Source organism: Syngnathoides biaculeatus, chromosome 10, assembly GCF_019802595.1.
Source record: "Syngnathoides biaculeatus isolate LvHL_M chromosome 10, ASM1980259v1, whole genome shotgun sequence".
Classification (NCBI taxonomy): domain Eukaryota; kingdom Metazoa; phylum Chordata; class Actinopteri; order Syngnathiformes; family Syngnathidae; genus Syngnathoides; species Syngnathoides biaculeatus.
This window is the reverse complement of record NC_084649.1, coordinates 28829170-28842316: the sequence shown is the minus strand read 5'-3', so window position 1 is coordinate 28842316 and position 13147 is coordinate 28829170. Positions and strand designations below refer to the sequence as shown.

General features: G+C 42.4%; 1 protein-coding gene across 18 annotated transcripts in view; it reads left to right on the top strand.

Moving 5' to 3' along the window:
• LOC133506969 (uncharacterized) overlaps nt 1-13147 on the top strand; it is a 73219-nt gene that overhangs the window by 13986 nt on the left and 46086 nt on the right. For 7 of the 18 annotated variants that reach the window (XR_009796680.1, XR_009796679.1, XM_061831413.1 and 4 more), the window contains one exon: nt 136-190. The exons of 1 other annotated variant lie outside the window; for it this stretch is intronic. Coding sequence is in view for 5 of the 17 variants with exons in the window: in XM_061831413.1 (XP_061687397.1) it covers nt 136-190 (55 nt within the window). In the remaining 12 variants the exon portion in view is untranslated. Of the gene's footprint in view, nt 1-135; nt 10779-13147 lie in introns of those variants that run through there. 10 more of the 18 variants (XR_009796676.1, XR_009796671.1, XR_009796669.1 and 7 more) reach the window with 8 other exon arrangements.

Here is a 13147-nt window from a genome sequence, read left to right as displayed (position 1 = left end):
TCTCTTTGTGACCTAATGCCAACTTGATGGAATGTATAAGTATTATTGTGAGTTTGAAAATGTCGAACAAAGAAAAAAACGTATTGGAATTAACTTAAATCCCGATCAACAAGTCTGCTTCACTTCCTCAAACAGATATAAAGTTGTTTTTTTGGATCAAGACGTGCTACGTAGATCCAGTGGAAAATCGGTGAGTACAAATTTTTAATGGTCCTGGAATGCAAATGGGCTATATCCAAAATTAATCAAAAATGCAAGCTTATTGTCTGAGTATGCTGTAGGCCCATCTAATGGTTTATTTATATCTGGAATATCAAAGGCTAAAACAAAAGTGTGGTGCTTCCCTCAAGTTATAACATGTAGATTCTTCCAAGACGGCGCCTACCAGTGTGGCAGACTTCGTCATGTTCTTCCTTGTACTGTTTGTGTTTTTGGGCATCTCGGGACTCAAGTACAGACTTGCTAACCATCAGAGAGTCTTCTCCTGACTTTTTCTTTTGACAATTTTCGCCAATCACTGAATGTCTTTCCAGAGGTGCTCATCAGCGCACTCTTCAAAGCCTCACGACGAAGAGGGACGCGTGTGCCGGGTACAAAAGTCCGCCTGCGAAAAGAGGGGACATCGCCTAATGCTTCCGACGATCCACCTTGTGAACCTACGCTCCCTAGCCAACAAAATGGATGAACTTCAGCTTCTGATTAAGACCTGCAAAGACTTTAGACTTTCGTAGCTCAGTGCTTCACGGAGACTTGGGTTTGTGGATGAGTGCCCGATGCCGCCCTCACACTACCCGGCTTCAACCGCCATTATGCGGACCATATTGCTGAACTAACACGGAAATCGAAAGGCGGTGGAATATGCTTTTATGTCAACGAAAAATGGTGCACGGACGTTACACAGCTCAGCACACACCGCAGCCCACTTTTAGAGTCTCTGTTTTTGAACTATTAGCCATTTTATTTGCCACGTGAGTTCACATCTTTCATCCCAGTCGGTGTTTATATTCTGTCTCAAGATAGCATAAACGCAGCACTGCTAACGCTCGCTGAGCAGATTAACGAGATTGAGAAAAATCACCCAGATTCACCACTCATTACTCTAGGAGATTTTATCACAGCGAAACTCAACCACGAACTCCCGAAGTATAAGCAGCACGTGAAATTTCCAACAAGGGCAAATAACACTCTAGACCATTGTTATACTTCCATTAAAAACGCATATTGTACAATCCCCCACACAGCCATTGGCTCCTCTGATCACTGCTTGCTGTATTAAATACCTACGTACGGGCAAGCACTTAAATGTGGGAAGCCTTTTGGAAAATCAGTCATAAAGTGGACCAACAAGGCAAAATTAAAACATCAAAGCTGCTTTGACTGCACAGACTGAAGTGTCTTTGAAAATGTGGAACTCAGCATGTCAGTTTTTGTGAGGAAGAGTGTGTACCAACAAAAACTTTTTGCACGTTCAATAACAACAAGCCATGGTTTTCAGCCAGACTTAGACAACTCCACCAGGATCAAGAGATTGCATATTGTAGTGGGGACAGGGCACTCTACAATCGCACTAGAAACCAGCTGACTAAAGAAATTAACATTGCAAAGAGGGACTATGCAGTTAAACTGGAAAAACATCTCAGTGCCAATGACTCCAAATCAGTTTGGCATGGATTACAAGTGCTCACTAACTAAAACCGACATGCTCCCCCAGTAGAAAATAAGAGCAGGCTAGCCGACGACCAAAAAAGCTTTTACAGAATATTTGAAATAGACACTTCCACTCCACGCACCCACCAAGCCCGCACCACCTTCCACTACACCGTTTAACAACCATGAAAGAAAGATTAGACAGATCTTCAAACAACAAAAGATCAACAAAGCGCCCCACCCAGACCTTGTGTCTCCATCCTGCCTCAAACTCTGCGCAGACCAACTTGCTCCTGTCTTCACAAACTTCATCATGTCTCTACAACTGTGTGAAGTACCAACCTACTTCAAACACTCCACCATTATACCGGTCCCCAACAAAGCAGCAGTCTCAGGTCTTAATGAGTGGTCATGAAATCCTTTGAACGGTTTGTGCTGAACCACCTAAAGATTGTCACAGGTCCCCAACTGGACCCAATGCAGTTTACCTATCAAGCTAACAGGTCTGTTGATAATGTTGTCAACATGGGTCTGTACTTCATCCTTGAACATTTTGACAGCGAGGGTACCCATTCGAGGATCACATTAGTGGACTGAAACACTGCTTTTACACAATCAACCCTGAACTCCTCTACTCCAAACTTCTCCAGCTCAGCGTCTCACCTCCCGTCTCCCGGTGCATCTACAACTTCCTGATGGGCAGGATACTGCAGGTGAGGCTAGGGGACACCACCTCATCTACACGCATTATTAGCACCGGGGCACCCCAAGGTTGTGTCCTCTCCCCTCTGCTCTTCTCGCTCTACATGAACGACTGCACCTTGTGGCATCCGACTGTAAAACTCCTGAAATTCGTAGATGACACCACGGTCATCGGCCTCATCAAAGATGGCGACGAGTCTGTGCATCAACAGGAAGTGGCAAGAGTGGAGTTTTGGTGTGGTCAACACAACCTGGCATTAAACACTGTAAAGACTCGGCATATGATTGTGGACTTCAGGAGGCATCTTTCACCACAGCTGCCCCTTACAGTGTCCAACTGTCTTGTGTCAACCATTGAGACCTTCAAGTTTTTAGGAAGTACAGTCTCAGAGGACTGGAAGTGGGGAACGAACATCAACATGGACTAAGAATTTATTTGGAAGGTAGACAGAAACAATCAACAGTGTTGGTAGAACAACACCCATCATAAAGTATCTTGTTGCTTTAACCGGCACTTGGGGCTATAGCTGGGTGGCTGATAACCAGAAATGGTGATGTTAGCTTCTATTATCGCCCACATAGCGCTAGCGCACAAAAACAACTTACCTCTATTCTTTGGCATGCAGATGAATGAGCCTAAACTGTGACAACCACAGCGAGGTTAAAGAATGAGAAATTTAGGTGCGATTTCTCGTTTTTTGTTGCAGTATGATTCACAACACGCCAGCATCTTGGTTTAGATAGAAAGAATTGTCAGGAATGTTAAGCACCATTGATGTCACAGCGCAGGGACGTTTCTTTCGGGTCTGGCTGTGAAAACTGGCAGATATCCAGATATTGTGTGGATTTCAAATCTGTTCTTTGTTTTCAATTACCCACTTTTTTTTTTATCAAGTAATATCCAAAATATATGTAATCATATTATTACTTCAGTTTGGAGGGTTTATTGTACATATAAATTTTGGACAAAGTCCTCCTTCAACCCAATTGATCTGGGACTGAAGCATAATTTATCAATCACGAAAGATAAACAATGCCAATGCACTCCAGCTGCGCCACCGTGCCACCACTATTAATCCCATCATCCATCCATTTTCTTAGCTGCTTATCCTCACGAGGGTTGCGGGGAGTGCTGGAGCCTATCCCAGCTGTGCAATGGGCAGGAGGCAGGTTACACCCTGAACTGGTTGCCAGTCAATCGCAGAACACATCGAGACAAACTTCCCCACTCACATTCACACCTCGGAGCAATTTAGAGTGTCCAATTAATGTTGCATGTTTTTGGGATGTGGGAGGAAACTGGAGTGCCCGGAGGAACATGCAAACTCCACACAGGCGGGTGCCATCTTAATCAAATATGTACTAGAATTTTTTTAAATTGCGGGCCTTAAATTCATAATGTTTGGGCTTCAGATACCATCACAAAATATCAGTTTCAAGCGACTTTCACCACAAACAAGCAAGACCGCCTGGCTCATTGTGGACTGTTGTCGGACAAGTGAAATGTCGCAGGCGGAGGAGGGAGAGGAATCGTAAGTGGGGCTGTCGATCTGGTAGCCTGCTAAGGCTAAAGAACAATACACACAGATCACCTCTTCCAAAACTGTACCTCACCAACGCCAGATCTTTCGCCAACAGAGTGGATGAGCTGGAATTACACATTGCGTATAACTGCTGTGTTTATGATTGCTGCATCCTAATCGTAATGGCAACCTGGCTTCACCCAAATATTCCCAAAGATTGCGTCCAGCTAACAGGTTGCACCATGCACAACTGGGATCAGACTGAAATCTCCGGCAAAATCAGAGGTGGGATTCTCTGTGAATTCTTTTCGGAAATTTTCTGAGAAGAAGCATCAAGGTTTTTTCAAATGAGAAACCCTGGATAATCATCCAGGTCTATTCACTCAGGTCAGGCACGTCTTTAGTTGAACTGAAAAAAAAAAAGGTATCAAAAATGCCAAAAAGGAGCACACGAGGAGGATAGAGTCCCATCTTGCCAGCAACAGACCTCAGGAGGTGTAGCAGGGTCTACAGAGCCTCAAAACCTTCAAAGGCTGGTATGCAACACCAGGGGTCACAAACTAGTCGTTGGCAAAGGAGCTCAACAGCTTTTTTTGTTGCTTTGAATCACTCAGCTGCTCCATTGCTCCCAGCCAACCCCCAACAGGCTCCAGTAACTTTCTACTTACTCTACAGGAGTACAACGTGAGGCGTGTGCTCGTGGCTGCTGGCATGGATGCAGTGCCAGGCAAGGTGCTCAGTGCCCACCAATTGTCAAGTGTCTTCTGCAAGATCTTCAACCTCTCACTGGCCCAAGCACTCATCCCCACTCGACAACAATCGTTCCCATCAAAAGAAATCCTTAATTAGTCTCAATGACTATCGCCCATTGCCTTCACACCCGTCATTATCAAGTTCTTTGAGAGGCTGGTTCTCAACTACATCAAAGACTGCCTCTCCCACCAACTTCGACTCCCAGCAGTTCACATACTGCGTGAATAAATCAACAGAGGACACCATCGGCATAGCTCTGCATGCTGTGTTGACTCACTTGGAACAACCACAGAGCTATGGTACAATGGTCTTTGTGGATTATAGCTCAGGCTTTAACACAATCATTTCGGACTTTATGATGATTAAAGTGGATATCCTCTCACATGCACCTGGATCAAGGACTTCTTGACCAACAGGAGCCCAGATTGTGAGAATCAGCTCCCACCCTTCCTAGAGCGGGCTCACCACAGGGCTCCATGTATGTTAAGCCCTCTCCTGTACTCTCTACAGTTTCGACTGCAGCCCAGTCTCCAAAAATATCGTCAAATTCGCTGAGAACAAAACAGTGGTCGGTCTGATCTCAAAGGGAAATGAAGCACCCTCGAGAGAAAAGCCCCAGAAGATCACAACCTGGTGAACAGACAATCTGGTACAAAAAACAATAAAAACAAAGGAGATCATTTTTGTACTTCAGGAGGAACAGAGTTGAACCGGCTCCTCTGCTCATCAATGGCGAATGTGTAGAGAGAGTCCACACCCTCACAATCCCGAGAGTCCCAATTTCTGAGTACCTCTCCTGGACAGACAAAATCTCAGCGATTATCAAGAAGGTTTAACTGCACACCCTCCTGAGAGTCCTGTGGAAAAACAACCTGGATACAAAGTTGTGGCTGGCCTTCTAACCACTCATCCATCAAGAGCCTGCTGGCATACTGTCCCAATTGGTATGAATGCTGGAATGAGGAAGACGGCAAGGCTTTAGAGGACAATCAAAACAGCATAGACTGTTTACTGTCTACTCCCCTACTGGTAGACATTTATTCCTCTCTGTGCCTCAGCAGAGCTCATAACATTATTAAGGAGGCCAGTTATCAAAGTTTTGAGCTCCTTTCATCTGGAAGGTGGTACGGATGCACAAAAGAAAGGGCCAAAAGACTGAGGAACAGTTTTTCTTCAAGAACCATCACCATCCTGAACTCTCATCTTTCCTCTAGCCGTGCTACTAATGCACAGGCACATTGATTTCATTATATTGAGAAATACTATTTACATATTTCTATTTTAATGTATTTCTTATTATTTTTATTTAGCTTTTATGTATGCACTGACTAAGTAGCGTCTCTCCAATTTCATTGTACAGTGTCGTATGATGACAATAATACATGGCATTCATAATCTTTTGAAGCTTAACTTAGAATTCTTCTTTCGGCTCGTCCCGTTAGGGTTTGCCACGGCGTAACATCTCAGATGAATGCTCATATTTGTTTGGCACAGTTTTTACGAAGGATGCCCTTCCTGACACAACCCCTCTTGGAGAGTAGAGGCCGCGTTGAGATACAAACTCATGATCCCTGGTTTACCAAACCAATGCTCTAGGTCTGTAATTAGCCTTATTCCATTGGTGTCTTATGTTTCCACTTTGACTCCAAATATTGAGCAATTACCAATCATTCCAGAGTGAAATACATTTACTACGCCCTAAAATAATTAAGTAACGTATCCCTGATTTAAAAGAGTCAACATAATTAGGGATGCAAAAGAAGAGACAGGGCACCCTATTCATGTCTAAGACAGTGTGTATTAAAGAGGTGGCTCTTTTAAACATACAAATCAATATATTAATGGAATGTACAAATATAGCCTTTATCTGACAGTGATTTGTTTACAAAGAACTTAATCCAGGAGCCCAGAGAAGCACTGGTCATTAGCAGTAGCATTTTATTTACATGCCAGGGTGACACAAGGCAGTGAATGGTGAGCCAAATGACTATTGTTTATGTTTTCATAGGCACTGTTTTAAAATGTTGTCAAACTACACCATTGTTGAGCTATGTGCCAATCAAAAATTCACATAGCCAGATGGGCGCACTTCTGATAACCTCGCCCAACGCTGCTGAGCCTCACAGAGAATTCTTTGTCTATCTGCCCCCTTCCTTTCTGTAAATATGTCTCTTTTCTAGTGATCCTTTATTATATAGCACTTCTTGTATCACGATAAGTATCCTTTCAGTCTACATTGGTCTTCATACTATGAATAAATTGTACGTTACAGTGCAGTTTGTATAAAGCAGAGTTTGGAAACTAACAGCCTCTAGGCCATGGCCACTGATAATTTTATCTGAGCTGGGCTTCTACAAACTCACTTCACTTCCTTGTTAAAGTATTTAACCACAAGATTGGCTCTGCAACCAATATGACATGTGATGACATGACGAGAAATACACTTATTGGCTGACTTGCCCATGGGAGGGACATGCGGCATTCAATGCCGAAGTAATATCAACAAAATTGCAGTAACTACATGGGTGTACATTTATCATCTAATAAAATAGTGGCAACAATTTATGGGAATTGCAGGACCCATCACCGTTGCTTTAAACGCACCTCGTCTGTCTGTGCATCACTTTGCACTCCATCAGGCAAGAGGTTCCCCTCAAGTTGGGTTTGTACCCCCAAACGTAATGTAAGCGTAAAGCCCAGCAGACCTCTGGGAGCTGCGGTGGATCTCCATTTTGCCCAACTTATAGCCTATTTCGCCTGGAACCCCTTTGCAGATGAGACAAGTTGGTTTGGCATTTATAAACGCAGGTGGGATGAATGCATACTTTTATTCCTACTTTTCTTTATACGTATACAAAATGATCGTGTTGCTCGATTTTGTTGACCGAAATCAAAACAAAGGTTTTTCCACAGTATTGAAAGGAAGATCAACATGATGAAGGAATGTCTTCAAAATGGCAGTATTTATATGAGTGTACATTTGTCACATCATAAAATAGTGGCAACAAATTATGAGAATTCCAGGACTCATCATTGTCTCTTCAAACGCACCTAGCCTGTCTGAATGTGTCTTTGCACTCAATAAGGCAAGAGGTTCACCTCACGCTGGTTTCCATCCCCCAAGCATAACAAAGCCCAGCAGACCTCTGGCAGCTGCAGTGCATCTCAACTTCACAGGCTTATCCAGGCTGGAACCCCATTACAGATGACACAACTTGCCTTGTCATTGCAGGTTGGATGAACGCATATTTTATTTCAGTGTTTTTCAACCTTTTTTGAGCCACGGCACATTTTTTACATTGGAAAAATTTTGTGGCACACCACTAACCAAAAATGTTAAAAAATGACACTCTGTATAGTATATTTAATTACAATATAATTTCTCAATTTATTTATACTCAGTCAGTGTGAAACCTGGGCCTGTTTAGATGAACACAAAGCCGATATCCTGGCAGGAATAGAAGAAAGACACACACAAAGCTCTTCTTCAACAGCTCTCAGTCTTTCTCTGTTTTAGTTTTTATAGCAGTTAGGCTTGAAAAGCTTAGCTCACACAGATAAGTTGTGGAAAATGGGAGCAATGTCAGAACAGCTTTGTTGGCCAGAATGGGCAACTCCTTGGCAGCAGTCAACCAAAAACTGTCCAAAGGAAGATCAGCAAATCTTAGTTTTAAACCACGATCCTGTTTCAGTTCAGTTAGTTCCTCCTGCTTTTGTAAAGTCATGTCCTTTCCAACAACTGATGCCGAGCTGTATGGGTCCCTAACCCAGTCAAAGCATTCAGTGGAGGCTGAAGAGAAATAAAATAACAACTTCTCCTCAAGACTTTTCAAATGTTTACCTATTACCTCAGACAGTGCAGCAGTGTTGCTTTGCCGTTTGTCTGTGAGTGGGAACATCTCCAGGTTGGCACGTTGCACATGTTGTTGCCAGAGGTGCACCTTTAAACGGAATCCATTTATTTTATTTGTGCTTGTAAGCAGGTTTTCATTTCGGCCCTGCATCCTTGTGTTCAGTTCATTAAAATGATGAAATATATCAGCCAGGTATGCCAGCTTTGCGCACTACTCATCACTTGCAAACAGATTTGAGTAATCAGACCTCTCATTTGTCAGAAACATTTTAAGTTCCTCTCGCAGCTCATACACACGGGTCAGCACCTTACCGCGCGACAACCATCGGACCTCCGTATGGAGCAATAAGCCTTTATGCTCCGCTCCCATTTCCTCACACAGAGATGCGAATATACGGCTTTTCAGAGGTCATGTCTTTACAAAGTTCACTATGCGCACCACATCGTCCAACACAGGAACCAGTTCTGCTGGTAAAGTCTTAGCAACAGGGCCTCACGGTGCAAAAAACAGTGTGTAACAATCAGATCTGGGTTTCTTTCCTTCACTCTACTCACGAAGCCTTTGGTGCACCCGACCATGGCTGCGGCTCCATCAGTGCACACACTTGTGCAGTTTTCCCACGTAAGTCCTCCCTGGTCAAGATATTCCGATGTGAACCGAAAAATTTCCTCTCTAGTTGTTTTTTCTGGCAGTGCCTTGCAAAATGGGAAGTTTTCTCTAATGGCATCTCCATCCACAAAACGCACATTGGCCAAGAGCTGAGAATGTCCACTAATATCCGTAGACTTGTCAACTTGCAATCCAAATTTCCTACTAATGGGTATCTTTTCCAAAACATGGCTTTCGATGTCTGTCGACATGTCATCAATACGCCTGGCAATTGTGTTATCAGAGAGCGGGACTTTAGCTATGTCTTTAACCGCATCAGGGCCGAGCATCTCGTTGACAATGACTTTACAGGGAGGTAGTATTAATGTCTCTGCCACAGTCTGCGGCTTTTTTGATTTAGCAACAAGTTCGGCGACTAGGTAACTAGCGTTGAGCGCTTTCTCATTTACCTTTGTGGTTTTTCTCATAAACGTTGCCTGTTTCTCTGTGTTTACACGCAGGCAAACAAAATAGTCTGTCGGCTTGTTTTGAAGCGACGGGTGTGTCGTTTGGAGATGGCGTTTAAGCTTGCTTGGCACCATGGCGCTGTTGGAAAGCTTCTCGCCACACACCAGGCATAACGGAATAGGTGTCGTCTCATCCCCGGTGAAAGTAAATCCAAACGAAAGATAGCTTTCACTACATTGCCTTGAGCTAACCGTCTTTGCTTTCTTTTTCCCACCACTCATACAAGGGCCTTCATCCGGGTCAGAATCTTGTCCAGGGCCCAGTTCGGAGTTTGCAGTTGTCCTTTTTAAAAACTTCTCCATGACTGTCACCACGACCTCTCAGGTGCATCACTAATTCTCTTGGAGGAACGAGGCAATCAGCTACGGGTTGCCACACGGACAAATATTACATTACTCTGCTAGCCTTTACAGCATGGACACTGGACAATGACATAATATTTGCAGAAAATTATTAATAAATGTTAATTTAAAAAAAAAAAGGGATATTGTATAATTTCTCTCGGCACACTAGTGTGCCGCAGCGCAGTGGTTGAAAATCACTGTTTAATTGCCACTTCCCTTGGTAAGTACCAGAAAGATAAAAAATGTTGCACGATTTTGGTGGCCAAAATCTCAACATTAAAGGTTTTCCACAGGATCAACAGGTAGATCAATATGTTATACTGTTATTTTTTTTGTTTTCTGAGAAGGTTGATGTAAATCTGATGATTAGTTTGGTCTTGGCGTGGTCAGAAATGTGATAAATCAAAACAGATGCCACCATTGAAAAATCTGAAAAAAGCTGGTTTAAACATCACATTTTTACCTCAACTAACGAGAAGCATACTGGCACCAACACACAGTAAAAGCTTTTAGGCACAGATTTCTGGACAAAAAGAAAATCAGAGCCAAATCATGACAATAACCCCAAATGTGTTTTAAAAGACTAATACATCACACAATAATACTAATACATAGAGAAGTGTTTATCACTCAAAATAGGAACTATTGAACTAAGTCTTAAAATAAGACTGTATATGTATATATGGCCCTGTAGCTCAGTGGTTAGAGCATTGGTTTGGTAAACCAGGGGTTGTGGGTTCGTATCTCACTGGGGTCTCCACTAAGGGTTGCGTCAGGAAGGGCAACCTGCGACTTGTGCGACCTCGAAAGGTTCAAGCTGAAAGAAGAATGTTACTGAAGACAATGTCCCCTTTTTGGGTTCCTGCGACTTGTGCAACCTCGAAAGGTTCAAGCTGAAAGAAGAATGTTACTGAAGACAATGTCCCCTTTTTGGGTTTAATAAAACATTGAGGAGCTGCAGCAGTAACACAGTAATACAAGCTGGTCACAAATTAATTTATTATGAATTAATAAATTCATTTTGTATACAACGTAGTAGTCTAAATGAGACGTTTGGAGTTGTTAGAAAAGCAGGATTTGGCTGATGAAAATGTTATTTTGGTCCGTGATTGCATTGCCAGTAAAAAAAAATTGCCACGAGGCCAAACTTAGTTGCCAACCAACTCCTGATCTATAGTGGAAAAACGTGTTACTTATGCCATGTTAGTTATGCTTTTTTAAAATTCTTTCTAAATCGATGATGTTTATGGACATGATGATGATTGTTAATCTACTTCTGAGATGTATTTATTCTTTTTCTATTCTATTTTTAGCCCAACAGGAAATAACTTATGCTGTCAGGTTTGGAATTCTAAATTCTTAATATAAATTGGTAGAATATTGCATGCAATGCTTTTATTTGCTTATACTGTATACATCGACCCCCTGCCCTCCATTTATTTAATGCGTTTGCCGCTCTTCTGTCGCCTTTGTTTTAGCTAGGAAGTTGTGGCAATTAAGTCAGAGGTCTCTTTTCAGCTATCATAACAAGATTAAAAGCATTATAAACAATTGCAGCTGTTTTATTTTGACAGGCCTGTGTTTGGCTGGTGTCTGTCTCTTGCCCAAAGTTAGCTGAGCTATGCTAGACCACACCTTTGACACGAAAGTGGATAAATAGTCTGGAAATGATTGATGCATTTTACCAACTGAAATATTCTTCAAAGCTAATATTTACAACATTCACGCAGTTTTGCCTGTTAGATAGTTAAGAATGTTGGGCAAGTTTTGAAAGGGTTTTTCATTAATTTAGCAAGTTGATGTTTTCTGTAGTCTTATCATCAAAACACAAATAACACACACAAATGGTATAGCCTGTCTTAATGTTATTCTAAGCAGTGTTGGATTTCTTGACAGAGAGGTCCAATTGGTCACTGTCATATCAACCAATTGACAAAATGCAGATGTCCGACAACTCCAACTGCACTTTAAAAGGAAACATTAAATCTGCTTGTGTGCGTGTGAGTGTTGGGGGGAAGGTGGGCTCGATGTTGTTCCAATATAGCATTGAAATAGAGCAGCAGGTCAAGGACTTCCCTCTACAGCTCTGATCAATACCAAGACACTCTCCAGTTGGCTTACTTTGGCCTGGAACAGAAAAAAATGAGGTGTTAACCAGGCACTGAACAATGACCTCTACAACCTACCCACACCTCAAAAGAACCCCCTGATGGATAGAAAGTATACACAAACAGACAAACACATGCAGATACACACACACGCATACACTAAAGCAAACGCAGACACACACACGGTACCAAAATATTCAACCTCCCTTAAATTTTTCTTTGTTACATTAAATCTATTTGCTTAAATCATTTATTTTGCTCATTATGCATTATGGTACACATACAGTGAAAAAAATAAGTGTTTGAACACCCTGCTATATTGCAAGTTCTCCCACTTAGAAATCATGGAGGGGTCTGAAATTTTCATCGGAGGTGCATGTCCACTGTGAGAGAGATAATCTAAAACTAAAAATCCAGAAAACACAATGTATGATTTTTTTAACGATTTATTTGTGTGATACAACTGCAAATTAGCATTTGACCACCAGAGAAAACCAATGTTAATATTTGGTACAGTATCCTTTATTTGCAATGACAGAGGTCAAATGTTTCCTGTAGTTGTTCACCAGGTTTGCACACACTGCAGGAAGGATTTTGGCCCACTCCTCCACATAGATCTTCTCTCGATCAGGCAAGTTTATTGGCTGTCGCTGAGAAACACAGAGTTTCGGCTCCCTCCAAAGATTTTCTATTGGGTTTAGGTCTGGAGAGTGGCTCAGCCACGCCAGAACCTTGATATGTTTCCTACGAAGCCAGTCCTTAGACGTTTGGGATGACCAGAATCCTTCCTCAACCTGACCATTTGTGGGGGAGAAGATTCTTGTCAGAAAAATAAGGACAAGCCCAAAGATCACGGTGGCTGAGCTCCAGAGATGGAGTCAGGAGATGGGAGAAAGTTCTTGAAAGTAAACCATCATTGCAGCACCCCACCAGTCGGGGTTTTATGGCAAAGTGGTCCCATGGAAGCCTCTCCTCAGTGCAAGCCACATGAAAGCTCACATGGAGAAAAAAAACACCTGAAGGACTACAAGGTGGTAAGAAATGAGATTCTCTGGTTTGATGACTCGAAGATAGAACTTCATCATTACCTGTCCAATACA